Source organism: Macaca mulatta, chromosome 20, assembly GCF_049350105.2.
Source record: "Macaca mulatta isolate MMU2019108-1 chromosome 20, T2T-MMU8v2.0, whole genome shotgun sequence".
Lineage (NCBI taxonomy): Eukaryota > Metazoa > Chordata > Mammalia > Primates > Cercopithecidae > Macaca > Macaca mulatta.
Genome location: NC_133425.1, coordinates 62,056,454 through 62,074,521, shown reverse-complemented (window position 1 = coordinate 62,074,521; position 18,068 = coordinate 62,056,454). Strand labels below are relative to the sequence as shown.

The following is an 18,068-nucleotide window of genomic DNA, read 5'->3' as shown; positions in this document are numbered from 1 at the left end:
CCATCCTCCCAGTGTTGCCAAGTTATGGGTGCGTTCTGCCAGCGTCCTAGCAGTGGGAAGGCTTCTGGCTGCCAGCGGCGAACCTCTCCCTTGGAGTATTTCTCCTCTCGCTGAGAAGATGAAATGTGACCGGGTCTCTTTAAGGGCCAGGCGCCGGGATCCAGGCGGCGCGCAAGGGCTGGACGAGCAGTAGCCCGCGCCGACTCTCACAGGAAGGAAGCCCGGGCCTCTGGATCCACTCTCCAGGGCCTCTGGATCCGCTCGCCCAGCTATGCTGCTGCGGCCGCTGCGGGGCTGGGCCGCCCTGGCGCTGCGCTGCTTTGGGCCGGGAAGCCCCGGGAGCCCGGCCTCAGGCCCCGGGTCGCGGAGGGTGCAGCGCGGGGCCTGGCCTTCGGGTAACGCACGTCTTGGTCCCGCCTCCCAGGAGCCCCTATGTGCCCACCTACTCCCGGTCCCTGGGCTCCCGGAACCCACCCGAGCCCGAAGCGCCTCCTCCGAGGCGCGGGATTTCCTCCCCGGCTGCGGCGGGGGCGGGGACAGCCATCGGCAGTTACCCGGGCGCTAGACCGCAGCGAGCGCGGGGGGGATGGGGTTCTGCGCCCGGTTCTTGTTCTGGGATGGGAAGAGAGGCGTTAAAGAGCAGCCCAACCTCGGGTCCCCCGACCCGTTTCCTGGCCCGATTCTTTCGACCTTGGGGGCGATGGGGACTGGGAGCTGCCCTAAGCCGATTCTTCTCACACTCTGGTGCCAGCGTAGGGGAGGGGGTTACGCCCCCGGCGCTCTCCTGCCCTCCCCGGGAGTGGGGACCCACTCAGAAACGGGTCACTCTTACACCCGGGTTCTGGTGTCCGCCATATGGCTGTTGAGAGAACCTCCTGTGGGGTGGATGGGCAGCGATGCCCGCCCTGGGCCTAGAGGAGCACCTGCGTCCCAGGCCGAAACCCATGCCCGCCGCCCACTCTTCTCCGTGCACCGCGAGTGGAGGCTGCTCTGCCTTTCCACTTGCTTAACACCCAGTCTGTGAAGATCTAAATAGATAACGTGGAAAATACAAAGTACAATGTAGTAAGTGAAAGAACTCGAGCACACTGGGGACCCACGCAGCCGCAGCCCAGGGCGGCACATCGATGAGACGGTGGTGCGCGCCTCCAACCTTGGAGGGCGCCCAAAATGGAAAATATTTTTAGGCCAGGGAGTGAGCATAAAAATTAGTGTTTTTGTGGTCATGTAGCAAATTAGGGCAGAGGAGAGTTATTTAAAAGTGAGTTTAAAAACTGATTTCCTTTATTTTGTAGATAAAGAACGGGAAAAAGAGAAAAAATCCGTGGTAAGTCCCTCTTTTATGTGTACTGTCTAGGATAATATTTATTTTTTTGAAGAAGAGAGAGAAAAAAGCAGAGTAAAAAGCAAAAATACATTCCAGAGTAAAAAGCAAAAATACAAGAGAATCTCCAGGGAGAAGGAAATCTGTCACCCTCCCAGGAGGCCACCTCTGTTACCAATTTCTTGTATCTTTCCCCAGAGTCTGCACAGGTAGGAGCGCACAAGTATTTGTATCCTTCAGGTAGATTTGGTTAAAGCTTAAGGGATGATTGTGAAAGTATTTGAAAAACCCTTATTGTGTTATGGGGAAGGTCAGTTTCATCTTGGGTTGGGCAGCTCAGATGTGAGGGAAGCTCTATCGACCACCACCCTCTCCCCCCAGTGCTGAGACTGATGGGTGGGCAGGGGATCAGAGAGAAACCTTGAGGGTCAACATATGTGGGTTCAGGGATCAGGGTGGCTTTGAGATGCTGGCTCTGGGTTGGGGCTGTGACTAGTGTGAGGTTGAAGGTCAAAGGAGGGTCAGGTTGGTGTCCACCGGGATGTTGGGTGCTTTACTGGCTGGGGTAGGGGGTGATATTTTGGTCACCAACCAAGGCTCAATTCCTTAAGAGAACTGAAAGTTCCTAGCTCCTGTGGCTGGAAAGGGGGTGGCTAGGCAAGTGGCGGCAGGAGTACCGTGGCTGGGATCTGCAGAGGGTAGACAGTGTGGGCAGGCCCCCAGGGTGCTCAGGGTGATAGAGAGCTCTTGGGAAGTAGTGAAATCACACAGAAAGGATTGAAATGCTTGAGATTTGTGGAAGTTTATTGAAATTAGGAGAAGGATATGCCAGCAGGTGCCATAGAAGGGGAGGGAAATGCAAAGTTGAGCTGGATGGTAATTAATGTATTATCGTTTGTTTATATATTTAAGAGACAGGGTCTTGCTGCGTTGCCCAGGCTGGCCTCCAGCTCCTGGGCTCAAGTGATTCTCTGGCATCAGCCTCTTGAGTAGCTGTGATGACAAGTGTGAGCCACTGTGCCTGGCTATTTATTAGTTATTGAGCTAGCATTGATGTGAGCTGGGTCTGTTCTCTGTGTTTTTTGGGTGTGGTTTGATGTGCCCCCAGACACACAGTAGCTAGTTCATAGAAAGTGGTATGGAGCCTGCATTCAGGCTCAAGACTGTTTGTAACCATTCAAGTCCTGTGAGCTCCTTTGTGGGAGGCACTGGGCTAGGACCTGGGGACCTGGCAGTCAAACAGCCCTGACATTTGGGAATCTGCGGTCTGTCTGATGGGGGAGGTCTGTCTGATGAGGGAGACAGCAGTAACTAGGAGAATGGTGGAACTAGAACAGCAGTGAGCGTGGGGGCTGTGAGTAGGGGGGCTGATGACTGAGAGGAGCTTTGGGCAGCGTCTTATTGCCTGCTGGGAGATGGAGGAGAGTTTGAGGCAGGAGTGTTGTAACAGGTACAAGTCACAGAAGAAAGAGAACCTGCAGGCCTGGGCATGTGGCCAGTCCCTAGAGAGGCAGCTGGGGAGGGCTGGAGGATAGGTGCAGAGGGACTGTGAATAGGTCTTAAAACCCAGAGTCACTGAAGGGCTTTACCCCCACCCAGCACCATCCAGGTTGCCTCTCAGGGAGCGATGTGAGGGACCACGAGTGGAGGGCCCAGCTGGGCCAGACTGGAAGGAGAGAGACCTTAAGTAAACTAGAGATGGCACACAGCCTGCAGCTGAGTGGGAAAGCAGGGCCTAGGGGAGTTGTTGGTTGGTTGACTGGTATTGCTGGGTGAGGAGAGATGTCCAGAGTGTTGACGGTGTCTGGGTGGATAGTGCAGCCATCACATGGCACAGTTTACAATATCAAATAATTGAGTATCACAACAAAATTTTTTAATAAAATAGCTGGACAGAACAATATCCAACAGGGCCATGCCTAATGGCTCATACCTGTAATCCCAGCACTTCGGGAGGCCAAGGTGGGAGGATCACTTGAGCTCAGGAGTCTGAGACCAGCCTGGGCAACGTGGGAAAATGCTGTTTCTACAAAAAATAAAAAAAATTAGCTGGGCATGGTGGTGTGCACCAGTAGTCCTAGCTACTCGGGAGACTGAGGTGGGAGGGTTGTTTGAGCCTGGAAGGTCGAAGCTGCAGTGAGCTGTTATTGCATTGCTGCACTCCATCCTGGGCAACAGAACAAGACCCTGTCTCAAAAAAAAAAAAAAAAAAAAAAAAAAAATCAAATAGTAAGGAGTTCAATAAATTGTGACAGATCTTATGTAATGGAATATATAAAGTCATTAAAAACCATGTTTTTGAAAAATAGTGACCTGGGAAGGCACTCACTATGTAAAAGATGAAAAAAAAAATAACAAAACCAATAAAAGTGTATGAAGTGTGATTCAAGTGAAAGAAAAAAAAAACTGTCCTTAGGAAACAAACAGGAAAGAAATATAAACATTAATGCCGAAATTCTCAGTCTAGTTAAGAGATAGTTGTGGGGTTAACAAGGAGCATGTAAGAGAGAGTTTGGGGTGTGATGGGGTAAAAGTGTCTTCCCTTAGTTATTTGAATGTTAAATGAAATTAGCTGGGTTCCTTTTTAAAACAGCTTTACTGAGTTATAATTTGCATACCACAAAATTCACCCGTTTTAAGTGTGTAATTCAATGATTTTTAGTAAATTTGCAGAGTAAACAGCACTACAGAGTAAACGCCACTACAATCTAATTTTATTTTATTTTTATTTTTTATTTTTTGAGACAAAGTCTGGCTCCGTTGTCCAGGCTTGAGGACAGTGGCACAATCACGGCTTACTGCAGCCTCGACTTCCCGGGCTCAGGTGATCCTCCCATGTCAGCCTTCCAAGTAGCTGGGACTACAGGCACATGCCACCATGCCTGGCTAATTTTTGTTTTTTTAGTAGAGACAGGGTTTCACCATGTTGGCCAGGCTGGTCTCGAACTCTTGCCCTCAAATAATCCCCTGCCTCGGCCTCCCAAAGTGCTGTGATTACAGGCCTGAGCCACTGTGCCTGGCCACTGAGAATGTATTTCTTAGCACAAGAATGCTTAATTTCCATTTTTAGAAAAGATTAAATATTGTTATTTATAATAGGGATAGATGGCTCGTCACAGTTTCAGTTATAATCATGGAAAATTGGACTCAAGGCCTCACAGCAGAGGAAAATGGAGATAAATTGTAGTGCAGTCACAGAGCGTTGGGCCAGGCCGGCCATGTGCTTCCATATCATGGGGACCATCTCCTTTTCACAGTTTCTTATTGCTTTCCTCCACACACTCATGAGCTCTTTGGCCGTTGCAACGGGGTCCTGAGTACACAGTACCTGGCACAGCATAGGCCTTCAATAAGCAGTTGAAACGTGCTCAAAGATGAGGACTGCATAGAAAATATTTGGCATGAAATATGCTCACATGTCATGGGGTTTATCTCTTAGTATTGGGATTATGGTGATAGTTTCTCCTTTTTGATTTTCTGTATTTTCTTCAATGGGCATGCACTCCTCTTATAATATTTTTAGACATCACTTTAAAAAGAAATGTAAAGACTCCCTTTGCTTGCTTCCTGTTCCCCCTTCCATTTCAGGGGAACTTTGTGAGATTCTTCCTGTGTTGCCGGCTCTAAACCGGAGGGCAGATTGGCTGAGCTCATTCAGGGCCTGACATTCACCAATTCTTCAGGATTTCATGCTGGGAATAGGAACACGTTTCTGGGAGAAGGGCTTATCTGAACAACCTGTTAAAATGCTGCAATGAACAGGAAAGAAAAAAGGCTATGTAGAATGATGTCTAGATTGAGCTCTTTTTATAGATCTAGGAAGAGGAAAAGTTTTCTTTAAAGAACAGTAAAAAAATTAAATCCATTAGTGCCCTAATGGGGTCTTTTCATGCCCTTTTGTTCATTCCCTTGGGTTCATTTTGTAGTTCGGGGCTCGAAAGGAGTGGGCTGGGAGGGACCCAGGATGGGAGAGTGGCCTTGTGTCTCCTGGATACCTGTTAGGATCAAGGCAGGAGGAACCTTCTCCACCAGCTGACAGAGTTCTAGTTGCTGGGGAGACTTTAGTGGAGTGGTGTGAGACGGCCCACTATGACCTGGTGTTTATGTGAGGTGTGACTGAGGCTCCATCAGGAGTTGTGAGAAGCGGCCTGGATGTGAATTCTAACTCTGACTCTTCCCTTGCCAGGTCTGGCACTTGGGCAAGTTACCTACGTTGCCCAGGTTTCTCTGGGTGCCTCCAGCCTGAGTGCAGAGGAAGAGGCCTCTGCGCAGCAGCCGGGCCCCTCTCTGACTGTGTGTGCCCCTGGAGGATGTCTATCATGTGTTCTCACGGGCCAATTTGTCTTCTTATGTATTGAAGCTGCCCGTTCCCTGTGGCCATCTGCTGGAGCCAGAGCCACTGGGCCTGTGTCATCAGCAGTGCCTGGCTGAGCAGAACTTGGTCAGAATCACTGGGCCACAGGATCAGGGGCTCAAGCCCAGAGTCTGATTTAGAGGGTCTGGATGCTACCTGGTGCCACCTTGTGTTTAACCAGCTCCTCTGGTGCATCTGAAGCAGGCGTCTGTGGACTAGACGTGGAGAAGCTCTGCTCCAGCCTTGTGGTGCCCAACCTTGCCTGCACATTGAAATTCGCCTGGAGCGCTTTAAAAGTTACTGAGGCTTGGCCGGGTGCAGTCGCTCACGCCTGTAATCCCAGCATTTTGGGAGGCTGAGGCAGGAGGATCACCTGAGGTCAGAGTTCAAGACCAGCCTGACCAACATGGAGAAACCCCGTCTCTACTAAAAATACAACAATTAGCCAGGCGTGGTGTCGGGCACCGGTAATTCCCAGCTACTCAGGAGGCTGAGGCAGGCGAATCACTGGAACCCAGGAGGCGGAGTTTGCGGTGAGCTGAGATTGTACCATTGCACTCCAGCCTGGGCAACAAGAGCAAAACTCTGTCTCAAAAAAAACAAAACCAAACAAACAAAAGCCCCCCAAAAGTTATTGAGAGTTGGTCAGGCATGGTGGCTCACGCCTGTAATCCCAGCACTTTGGGAGGCTGAGGTGGGTGGATCACCTGAGGTCAGGAGTTTGAGACCAGCCTGGCCAACATGGTGAAACCCTGTCTCTACTAAAACTACAAAAAATTAGCCAGGTGTGGTGGTGGGCACCTGTCATCCCAGCTACTCGGGAGGCTGAGGCAGGAGAATGGCTTGAACCCAGAGGTGGAGGCTGCAGTGAGCCGCGGTTGCGACATTGCTCCAGCCTGGGCGATAAGAGCGAAACTATCTCAAAGAAAAAAAAAGTTACTGAGGCTTGAGTCTCAGTCTAGAGATTGTGGTGTAATTGGTCTGGGCCGTGGCATCCCTGTAGAGATTTTTAAAAGGTCCCAGGTGGTCCTAGTGTGTAGCCGGAGCTGAGAACCGCTGCCTGGAATACCTTCTCTCCCTAAGATGAATTACTTCTAGGATGCTTCTTGGTTTTTGGTATAGGTAGGCCTCAGATGGCTGTTTCCGGCCCCTCGCACTAGTGCCATGACCCCCTTTCCCTCCCAGGTGCAGTCAGTGTGAGCAGAGTCTAGGTTCAAGCTGTCCTTGCTTTATTGTCTTCTACAAGCCTCATTTTTCTTTTCTGTGAAAAATGTTAGGACTTACCCTTCTCAGGTTTTGGTGAGGTTACATATGATAATGGTGTGTTACCTGTCTCAGGGATTGGCCTGTGACAAGGTGCTTAACAAAGTCCTTGCTCTTTTTTTCTTCTCTCCTTTCCTAATAATTTCCAGTCGGTGACCAAGTGCTTTTTTTTCTGTAAAGCAGTGAATTCGATTCTAGATAACATGTATGTGTTTCCTAGCCTCAAAGCCATCGCTTAGGCTCTCGTTAAGGAGGCAGGACACTTAGGCCTAAAATCTAATAGTCTGTGGGGTTGAACTAGGGAAGGGCAGAGCTGGGCTGGGCAGACAAGCTGTGTATGGTTTAGGAGTTGACGTAAAGGAGGGTCTGGTCTCGGGGGACCAACCTGAGCCTGCCACTCGGGGAGGATCAGCTTATCTGTTATTACTAACAATGGGGCCTTGCCAGTTTCCTGAGGAGGGATTTTGGTTTACATTTGAAAATCTTGTACTGAACCATTTATGCTGTTCACCTGAGCCCTTTCCCTAGCCATCATTCCCTGAGGTTTCCCTGGTCGCTTGAGTTCTGACTCTAATGTGCATTTGTCTTTTGCCAGATCTGTGTCGAGGGCAATATTGCAAGTGGGAAGACGACATGCCTGGAATTCTTCTCCAACGCGACAGACGTTGAGGTACGGCCTCCACGCTAGGTTTGAAGGAAGCCGTAACCTAGGATTTTCCTATTGATGGCTCTCTTTTGTTACTGCAGAAGCTACAATTTCTATACTTTTATAGTCATTTTCTTTCCTTCTTCCCTTTCCTGTTTTTACTTCTGTTAGAAATATATGTATGGCCAGGTGTGGTGGCTCATGCCTGTAATCCCAGCACTTTAGAGGCTGAAGGGGAAGGATCACCTGAGCCCAGTAGTTTGAGAGTGGCCTGGCCAACAAATTATCCCCTTGATGGGATAATTTATAGAGGGTGTGGACTAACCTTGTCCAATAGGACTATAATTTGAGCCACAAGTGCAAGCCACAGGTGTAATTTAACATTTCTAATAGCCTCATTAAAAAAAACAAAAAGGGCCGGGTGCTGTGGCTCAAGCCTGTAATGCTAGAGGCGGAGGCAGGTGGATCGCTTGAGCCCAGGAGTTCCAGACCAGCCTGGGCCACATGGCGAGACCCCATCTCTACAAAAATATGCCAGGCATGGTGGGGCGTGCCTGTAGCCCCAGCTACTTGGGAAGCTGAGATGGGAGGATTGCTTAAGCTCAGGCAGAGGTTGCAGTGAGCTGAGATCACGCCATTGCACTGCATCCTGAGCAACAGGAGTGAAACCCCGTCTCAAAAAAAGAAAAAAGCCCACAGAAAATAAAAAGGACATTTTATTTCATATAACGTATGACAAATGTGATCTTGTCAACATTTAATCAATATAAAAATCACCAATGAGCTATTTTGCATTCTATCTTGTTATACTAAGTCTTTGGAATATGATACTGGTTGAGCATCCCTTATCTGAAATGCTTAAGACCAGAAGTGTTTTAGATTTCAGAATTTTTCAGATTTTGGAATATTTGCATAAACGAAATGAGATATCTTGGGGATGGGACCCAAGCCAAAACACGAAATTCATTTATGTTTCATATATAGATAGCCTGAAGGTAATTTTATACAATATTTTAAATAATTTTGTGAATGAAACAAATTTGTCTTAAGTATTTATGTGTGGAATTTTTCATTTGAAGTGTCATGTCGGTTTTCAGAAAGTTTTGGAGTTTGAAGCATTTAGGATTTTGGATTTTTCAATTAGGGACGCTCAAACTGTTTGTAAAATAAATGTAACTTAGAGCATATCTTAATTTGGACTGGTCACATTTCAAGGTCTCAATAGCTGCTTGTGGCTCATGGCCACTGTATTGGACAGTGCAAGTGTTGACTGCCCTAAAGTCTGGTTAGGAAAAGAGTCTACATGGGTGAGAAGAAAGGTCAGGCTATTGAGCAGGGCTAGAAGTGTGACATCCGAGACAGCAATGTCTGAGCAGTGGGTATTATTACTATGCATAGGCAATTAATTTAATTTCTAGTTCATTTAAAGCGTAGTCACTAAAACTAACTTCAGAGATGTTTAAGAATCATCTCTACACTAAGACATTGACCTGTCTTACTTGTTCTAGATTTTAGTGTTTTAATCTTCTCTATTGATGGCTCTCTTTTGTTACTACAGAAGCTACAATTTCTATACTTTTATAGTCATTTTCTGTCCTTCTTCCCTTCCTTTCCTGTTTTTACTTCTGTTAGAAATACATGTATGGCCAGGTGTGGTGGCTCATGCCTGTAATCCCAGCACTTTAGAGGCTGAGTGGGGAGGATCACCTGAGCCCAGTAGTTTGAGAGTGGCCTGGCCAACATGACGAAACCACATGTCTACAAAAAGTACAAAACTTAGCTGGATGTGGTGGCACGTGCCTGTAGTCCCGGCTGCTCAGGAGGCTGAGGTGGGAGGATTGTTTGAGCCCAGGAGATTGAGGCTGTGGTGAGCCATGATTGTGCCATTGAACTCCAGCCTGGGTGACAGTGAGACCCTGTCTCAAAAAAAAAAAAAGAAAAGAAATGTATCTATATATATAGTTTGATAAAAATAATAAACATTGTATAGCCCTTGTCCTGCTGTGTTCATGTGCTGCTGTGCAGGAAAGAGTTAACATAGCAGACCTAAGACTTCTGCCCTTTAGAAACACCTGCTTGCAAGGGTGGTCTTTGACTGGCATCTGGGAACTTAGATCTTGGGAGTGCCCCCACCATTCCTAACTGATAACAGGCTCTGTGCCTAAACTGTTTCTGCAAACTGTGGTTTATGCTGACATCTGCTTTCTTCCTGGGAGTGCGGAATTTTGGTACATGTCAGGAAGTGGCTGCCTGCATGGCTGAGCGCTGATGAAAACCTTGAACTCCCAGGTTCAGGCCAGCTTGCCTGCTGGACATTTCACATGTATTGTCACATCTTGTTGCCTGGGGAATTCAGTGTGTACTGTGCAGTTCCTCTGGGAGAGGACCCTTGGAAGCTTGTGCCTGGTTTCCTCCAGACTTTGTGCCCTGCCCTTTTTCCCTTTGCTGATCCTTTTTTCTTTTGCTTGCTTGCTTTTTTTTTTTTTCCCCGAGATGGAGTCTCGCTCTGTCACCCAGGCTGCAGTACAGTGGCATGATCTCAGCTCACTGCAACCTCCACCTCCCCGGTTCAAGCAATTCTCCTGCCTCAGCCTCCCAAGTAGCTGGGATTACAGGCGCCCACCACCATGCCTGGCTAATTTTTTTTTTTTTTTTTTGTATTTTTAGTAGAGATGGGGTTTCACCATGTTGGCCAGGTTGGTTTCGAACTCGTGACCTCAAGTGATCCACCCGCCTCAGCCTCCCAAAGTGCTGGGATTACAGGCGTGAGCCACCGCACCCGGTCCCCTTTGCGGATCTTGTTTTGTGTCCTTTTGGTGTAATCCATCTTAGCTGTGAGTATGACTGTGTGCCGTGTCCTGTGAGTTCTCATGGATCATCAAACCTGGGGAGGAGGGGGGTCTTGGGGACTCTTGACACCTGTCCTGAGTGATACGACTCTTAATGGCACTTTAGAAGTGCTTATAGTCTCACTGAAGGCCTTGGAGCTGATTAACAACAATGATAGTTAACATCCAATGAGTATACTGCTATTTGCCCAGCACTGTTAAGGGTTCATCATAAATACTAAATGATCTCATCCTCCCAAGAAGAGTCCCTCTGAAGTAGGTACCATTTTTACTGCAGTGTTAGATGAGGAAACCATGGCTCAGTGAGGTTTAGTGGCTTGTCCAGGGTCACTTGGCCAGTGCGTGATACAGCCGGATCCCAGCCCAGGCTGTCTGGCTGCAGGGGCCACACCCTTGTTTGGTTCTTCTGTGCTATGAAGAGCTTTCTTGGCTTTAGGAAGACCACTCTCCCTTCAGATCTGAGCTCCGTGTCCCCTGACCTTCCCAGTGAGGTTATGCTTCCTGATGGAGCATTCCCTGGCCGCTCTGTACCTCTCTTTTATACCACTTCTTGGGGTTTGAAAACATGTTGGCTTCTGTGATTACCTGAGTAATGACTGCTTCCCCTGGTAGGCTTAAGGTTCTGTGAAGGCAAAGGCTGGACTGGTTTTGCTATTGTTGTATCCTCAGTGCCTAGCATGGGTATCTGGCAGACAGTGGGCACTCAATAAATGTTTGTTGGGTGACACTGCTATGGATGAAGCACCCCTGAACTGGGTCGGGGAGCAAGGCTCCTTGTGACCCAGACTCTAGTGGGCCTATGTGGTGTTGTGTATGCTACTTAGGGGCTGGGAAGAAGATCTAGAAGAAGGAGAGGGGGTTTGAGAGGGGCAGTGGGAGGGCATATTTGAACTGGATTTTGAAGGGTATATAGGAGTTTTCCATGTGATGAAAGTTGATGTGAAGTGGGATGGGGTGGGAATGCTGGGCACAAGAAACAACATAAGCAAAGACACAGAGGTGTGAGGGTGAGGGGTGATCCCTTCCCTCCCCTCCCCTCCCCTCCCCTCCCCTCCCCTCCCCTCCCCTCCCCTCCCCTCCCCTCCTCTTGCCTCCTTCTTTCCTTTTTGAGATGGAGTCTTGCTCTGTCACCCAGGCTGGAGTGCAGTAGTGTGATCTTGGCTCACTGCAACCTTTGCCTCCTGGGTTCAAGTGATTCTCCTGCCTCAGTCTCCCAAGTATCTGGGATTACAGGCATGCGCCACTACATCTTGCTAATTTTCGTATTTTTAGTAGAGATGGGGTTTCACCATGTTGGCCAGGCTGGCCTTGAACTCCTGACCTCAAGTGGTCTGCCTGCCTCGGCCTCCCAAAGTGCTGGGATTACAGGTGTGAGCCACTGCACCCAGCCAGGATGGTTACTTTTCAGGAGTTCCATGCATTGCCTGCCTTTGGTCTTTTGTCACCTATGGCCCCTTCTCACATGTACTCTGAAAGTTCCCAGGTGGATCCTGGCACTCTGAAGATCTTGGCCTCAAGAACACCATTTAAATCTTTTCTAGTGCACACCTGCATACCCAGAAAGGCTCTAGCAGAGTCTGGGGTTGTCCCAGATTTGTGTGTCTAGACCACAGATGGAGGCTCTAGAAATGCCCAGCAGAGATCCTGATATGTGTCTGAAAACACACAGGATGTTGGAGAAATTGGCAGTCATCCTAAAAGGTACAAACAGGACCAGAGGGAAAGAATGCCTCCAATCAGTGAGACAGGGAGCGTACTAAAGAAACAGGGACTCTCAGCAGCCAGCGCACCCAGTGCAGTGATCAGAGGCAGGAAATGGAGGCAGGTGGCCTGCCCAGGCCTAGCGCTGTCCAGTGTCCCTCCTGGCTTCACCCACCCACCTGCCAGCTTGATGTGGTAGGCAGGCAGGGCTGGGATAGAATACATTGAAGAGGGATGGACAGAGCCAGCTCTGACCTTGGGGAGGCTACCAGGGCAATAGAGAGGTAGGACGTACCTATGCTTGGCACATTGGGTACAGGGATGGATAGAGTTGTTCTCAGGATGTTTCTGGAAGTAATGTGAGGAAGCCGTGTCTAGTTAGAGTTGTGACCTCACAGGGGTTGTCAGCTATTTTGGCCTACCTTGGGCACCCAAATTTGGATAGTCTTTTTCTCTCTTTTTCCCTTCTCTCCTTGCTTTCCCCTCAACACTTACATACTTTTATAGGATTCAGCACTGAGAAGCAGCAGTTCTGATGTTTTCTTTCCTTCCAGGTGTTAACGGAGCCTGTGTCCAAGTGGAGAAATGTCCGTGGCCACAATCCTCTGGTGAGTGGGTTGTTGGTTGCATGAACCCCCGGCTTCCCCTTAAGCACCCGAGAATGGTGATGCCTCTGCCTGAGCCTGAGACTGCCCAGGCATCCTCTGTGCTCTCAGCTGAGTTGGAGAAGACCAGGGAGGGACAAGCAGAAAATGGTGGCATGTTGGCGTTCTGAGGTCAAGGATCTCTGAGGCCTGCGTGGCTAGGCACAGAGCCCAGGGACTTCCTATCCCATACTATTCCCAGTGGCCAACCTCAGCCACTAGGGGTGTTCATTTCTTGTTGCTCATTCCAATCCTCCCCTCCCCTAGAAGAAACCTATCAGAACGCAAGACTTCTCAGACCTAACCCCCCAGGACCTATCTCTAAGTAACCAGGATCCTTGGTGGACCCCTGACTTGGGTTTGCAACTTGGCCCTGTCTAGTAACAGGGGCCGCCTCTGGCTTACCTGGAAGCTGCCAGCCTGCTTTCCCAAGGGTGAACCTAGCAACAGGGGTTGTAGTGTGCTGTGGCCCTTCCTTCACCTTCCCCATTTTGAAGTTCTGCTCTGGCTGCTTGAGAGAGATGGGTAGAATCTGGGTCCTGCAAGAGTTAGAAGGGGATGTTGGTTCTGAGCTCCCGTCCCGTGAGGTAGGGATGATTAGTCTCATTTTTCAGTTTAGGAGATTGCACTTAAATAAGTTGCCTGAGGTCACACAGCTAGTAAATGGACTTGGAAGCCTGTGCTGCCCCCTGATTCTTTTTTTTTTTTTTTTTTTTTTTGAGATGGAGTTTCAGTCTGTCTCTAGACTGGAGTGCAGTGGCGCGATCTCGGCTCACTGCAAGCTCCACCTCCCGGGTTCAAGCGATTCTTCTTCTTCACTCTCCTGACTAGCTGGGACTACAGGCGCCCGCTACCATGCCCAGCTTATTTTTGTGTTTTTAGTGGAGACAGGGTTTCAGCATGTTGGCCAGGATGGTCTCAATCTCCTGACCCACATGATCCACCCACCTCAGACTCCCAAAGTGCTGGGATTACGGATGTGAGCCACCGTGCCCGGCCATGCCCCCTGATTTTTAGCAACACAATTGGCATCTCCTGTGTGGTTCATTAGACTCCGAGTTCTACTAGGAGTAGGGACTGTGTCTACTTTGTTCACTGTTATTTGCTAAAACCTAGGCACACTGCCTAGCACTTAGCAGGGGCTTGTGCATTCATCCATTCATTCAACCAATATTCAGTGCTTGTCAGCCACGTGGCAGACACTGTTCTGGATGATATGGCAGTGAGAAATTCGAAGCTCTTGCTCTCCTGCCCCTAGTATTCCAGTGTGGGGAGCCAGAAGGCAAACATATAATCTGGTGGGTGGTGATAGGAGCTAGGAAGAAAACTAAAGCAGGTGAAATGATGTTTCTTAAATAAGGCAAAACCTCTCAGTCTTTCAATAAAGAATCCTAAAGAGACATGAGAAGAATTTCTTCTCTGTGCATTCGCGAGAAGATGGAATGCCAGTCATCTTCTTTGAATATCACAAAGAAACCTCTGTAACATTCATATTCTCTAGAAGCCAAGGAGGAACCCAGGCTCGGTTATTAAGTAAGACAACTAGAGTTACAGGTGTTAGGGATCATAAGTGACATTTCCCAGGACAGAATCACAGCCTCAGAAGTCTGAGTGTCCTTGTTACAGATAGCCTTTTCAATGAGAGTTTCCTAATAAAAAATACAATAGAAGTAGCTATTTTTATATAAGTTTCCACTCTAGACCAAAAGAAAGATCGATACTTTGAAAAATCTTAATTCATCACTTTATCTGAATTGGTTTTCTGATGAGAAACATGACTGTTTCTGTGGCCATCAGGCAAGAGGGAGTGTTTCTCCTAGCCTTTATGAGATTTTCTCTCAACTGCTGTCAGAGGAGTCTGCAGTTCTCAGTGAAGAGCACTGGAGTTTCATTAGTTTGCACCAAGAGAAAAATGAAAAGCAAAAATGAGGAAAAGGCCGGGTATGGTGGCTCATGCCTGTAATCCCAGCACTTTGGAAGGCCAAGATCAGAGGATTGCTTGAAGCCAGGAGTTTGAGACCACCCTGGTCAACATAGTGAGACCCCCATCTCTAAAAGAAATAAAAAATAAATAAAATTAATTTAAAAATGAGGAAAAGAGCAGAACAGGTTTCTTAGCAAGTACGCTGGAGCATGAAGTGTTTTGCACCTAGAGGGGATGGAGAGTGATTGAGTAGGTGGGTGGGCTTCTGTTTTACATGAGATAAGTAGGGAACGTGTCTATGATAAGGTGCCTAAACATGAGGGTGTGAGCACTGCAGATACCTGGATGAAGAGTGTTTAGGCAGAAGGCGCTGCAGATGCAAAGGCCCTGAGGTGGGACCATGCTTGGCATGTTTGAGGAACGCTAAGTAAGCTCATGTGGTTGGAAGCCAACCAGGCCAGAGGGAGAGTTGTAGGAAATGAGAGAAGGCCCTGTGGGCCATGATAAGGGTTTGGATTTCATTCTGCTTGCAATGGGAAGCCACTGGAAGGTTCTGAGCAGGGGATTGGCAAGAACTGATTCATGTTTCACAGACTTACTCTGGTGGCTGGACAGACTACAGAGGGCTCAAAGCCATTCACTGAATGACTTGTGTGCATGTTCCTTGGTGATTTTATTTTATTTTCTGAATTTCCAAAGAAAAGGAATTTATTTTTTACAGTTAGAGCAGCTGAGAAGTCCAAGGTTGAGGGGGTGCATCTGGTGAGGGCTTTCTTGCTAGTGGGGACTCTTCAAAGAGTTCTGAGGTGGTACAGGGTGTCACATGGTGAGGGGGCTGAGCATGCTAGGTCAGGTCTCTCTCCCTTTTCTCATAAAGCCACCAGTGTAAGATAACCCATTAACCTATTAATCCATGAATAGATTAATCCATTCAAAAGGGCTGTGCACTCCTGACCCAATCATTTCTTAAAGGCACCACCTGCTACATACTGCCACATTGGGGATTAAGTTTCCAACACATGAAATTTGGGGGATTCATTCAAACCAAAGCATTACTTTTTAAGGATTATCTTAAAGAGCTTAACTTTTTTTAAAATTTAAAACTTATTTATTTATTTATTTATTTATTTATTTATTTGGAGGGTCTTGCTATATCACCCAGGCTTGAGTGCAGTGGCACAATGATAGCTCACTGTAACCTTGAACTCCTGGGCTCAAGTGATCCTCCTGCCTTGGGCTCCCAAAGTGCTGGGATTATAGGCATGAGCCATTGCACCTGGCTTTCTTTTCTTTATGCTAGAAACATTCAAATTATTCTCTTACAGCTTTTTTTTTTTTTTTTTTTTTTGAGATGAAGTCTCACTCTATTACCCAGGCTGGAGTACAGTGGCATGATCTTGGCTCACTCCAACCTCTGCCTACCAGGTTCAAGCGATTCTTCTGCCTCAGCCTCCCAAGTAACTGGGATTGCAGGCATGCGCCACCATACCCAGCTAATTTTTTTGTATTTTTTTGTAGAGATGGGATTTCACCATGTTGGCCAGGCTGGTCTCAAACTCCTGGCCTCAAGTGATCTGCCTGCCTCAGCCTCCCAAAGTACTGGGATTACAGGCGTGAGTCACCGTGCCTGGTCTCTTCTAGCTATTTTGAGATTCACAACAGGTTATTGTAAACTATCGTCACCCTATTGATCTATCTAACACTAGGTGTTACTTCTTCTATCATACCATATATTTGTACCCTTTAATCACTTCTCTTCATCCCCCTCTCTCCCCTACCCCTTCTGGCGTCTGGTAACCAGTAATCCACTCTGGAACTCCTGACCTTAGGTGGTCCTCCCACTTTAGCCTCTGAGTAGCTGTAATTACAGGCTCAAGCCACCGAACCCAGCAACTGTCTAGCTCCATGAGATCCGTTTTTTTTTTTTTAGCTCCCACATATGAATGAGAACATATGATATTTGTCTTTCTGTGCTTGGCTTATTTCACTTAACCTAATAACCTCCAGTTCCGACCATGTTACTGCAAATGGCAAGATTTCATCCTTCTTCATGGCTGAATAATATTTCATTATGTATATATACCATGTTTTCTTTAACCATTCATCATTGATAGGCACTTAGGTTGATTCCATACTTGGGCTACTGTGAATACTGCTGTAACAAACATGGGAGTGCAGATATCTTTTTAATATACCGATTCCCTTTCATTGGAATATATACCCGATAGTGGGATTGCTGGATCACATGGTAGCTCTATTTTTAGTTTTTTGAGAAACCTTCATACTGTTGTCCATAGTGGCTGTACTAATTTACATTCCCAACAAATATGTATGAGGGTTCTCCTTTCTCCACACGTATCTCCTGTCTTTTTGATATAAGTCTTTTTTTTTTTTTTAAACAGAGTCTTGCTCTGTCACCCAGACTGAAGTGCAGTGGCATGATCTCAGCTCACTGCAACCTCCACCTCCTGGGTTCAAGCGATTCTCCTACCTCAGCCTCCCAAGTAGCTAGAATTACAGGTGTGCACCACCACACCCAGCTGAACTTTTTTTTGTATTTTTAGTAGAGACGGGGTTTTACCATGCTGGCCAGGCTGGTCTTGAACTCCTGACCTCGGGTGATGCACCTGCCTCAGCCTCCCAGAGTGCTGGGATTACAGGCCTGAGCCACCGCCCCTGGCCTGATAAAAGCCATTTTAACTGGGGTGAGATGATATCTCGTACTTTTGATTTGCTTTTCTCTGATTATTAGTGATGTTGAGCATTTTAAAATATACCTGTTGGCTGTTTTTATGTCTTCTATTGAGAACTGTCTATTCAGATTTTTTGCTAATTTAAAAATCAGAATTTTTTTTTTCCTACTGTTGAGTTGTTTGAGCTCCTGATATATTCTGGTTATTAATCCTTTGTCAGATGGGTAGCTTGCAAACACTTTCTCCATTCTTCGAGTTATCTCTTCACTTCGTTGATGGTTTCCTGTGAAGCTTTATAGCTTGATTTAATCCCATTTGTCTGGTTTTGCTTTAGTTGCCTGTGCTTTTGGGTCTTACACAGAAAAGTCTTCGCCCAGACCAATGTCCTGGAGCATTTCCCCAGTGGTTTCTGTTAGTAGTTTCTTAGTTTCAGGTCTCAGATTTCTAAGTCTTTAGTCTGTTTTTGATTTGATTTCTGTATATGGTGAGAGATAGGGGTTTAGTTTCAGTTGTTCTACATATAGTTATTCAGTTACCCCAGCACCATTTATTGAAGAGATTGTCCTTTCCCCACTGAATGTTCTTGGTGCCTTTGTCAAAGATGAGTTGGCTGTAAATGCCAACTCTATTCTCTATTCTGTCCACTGGTCTTTGTGTCTGTTTTTATGTG

The 18,068-nt window shown here is 47.3% G+C and overlaps 1 protein-coding gene and 1 long non-coding RNA gene across 15 annotated transcripts in view; one reads left to right on the top strand and one right to left on the bottom strand.

The window, feature by feature from the left end:
• The first annotated feature begins 24 nt into the window (after nt 1-24).
• The window catches only part of TK2 (thymidine kinase 2), a 40,611-nt gene continuing 22,567 nt past the window's right edge, over nt 25-18,068 (top strand). For 2 of the 14 annotated variants that reach the window (XM_077984082.1, XM_077984086.1), the window contains exons 1-5: nt 25-52; nt 1,133-1,135; nt 1,296-1,327; nt 7,537-7,611; nt 12,692-12,745. In XM_077984082.1, the coding sequence (XP_077840208.1) occupies nt 25-52; nt 1,133-1,135; nt 1,296-1,327; nt 7,537-7,611; nt 12,692-12,745 (192 nt within the window). Of the gene's footprint in view, nt 53-188; nt 1,066-1,132; nt 1,136-1,155; nt 1,196-1,295; nt 1,328-2,236; nt 2,332-7,536; nt 7,612-12,691; nt 12,746-18,068 lie in introns of those variants that run through there. The other 12 variants (XR_001441771.3, XM_001083029.5, XR_013410973.1 and 9 more) reach the window with 10 other exon arrangements.
• On the bottom strand, nt 212-3,731 carry LOC144337618 (uncharacterized). Its single transcript, XR_013410977.1, has 2 exons — nt 3,419-3,731; nt 212-1,713 (listed from the first exon to the last, which is right to left on the bottom strand). It is a non-coding gene; the product is annotated as an uncharacterized LOC144337618 (long non-coding RNA).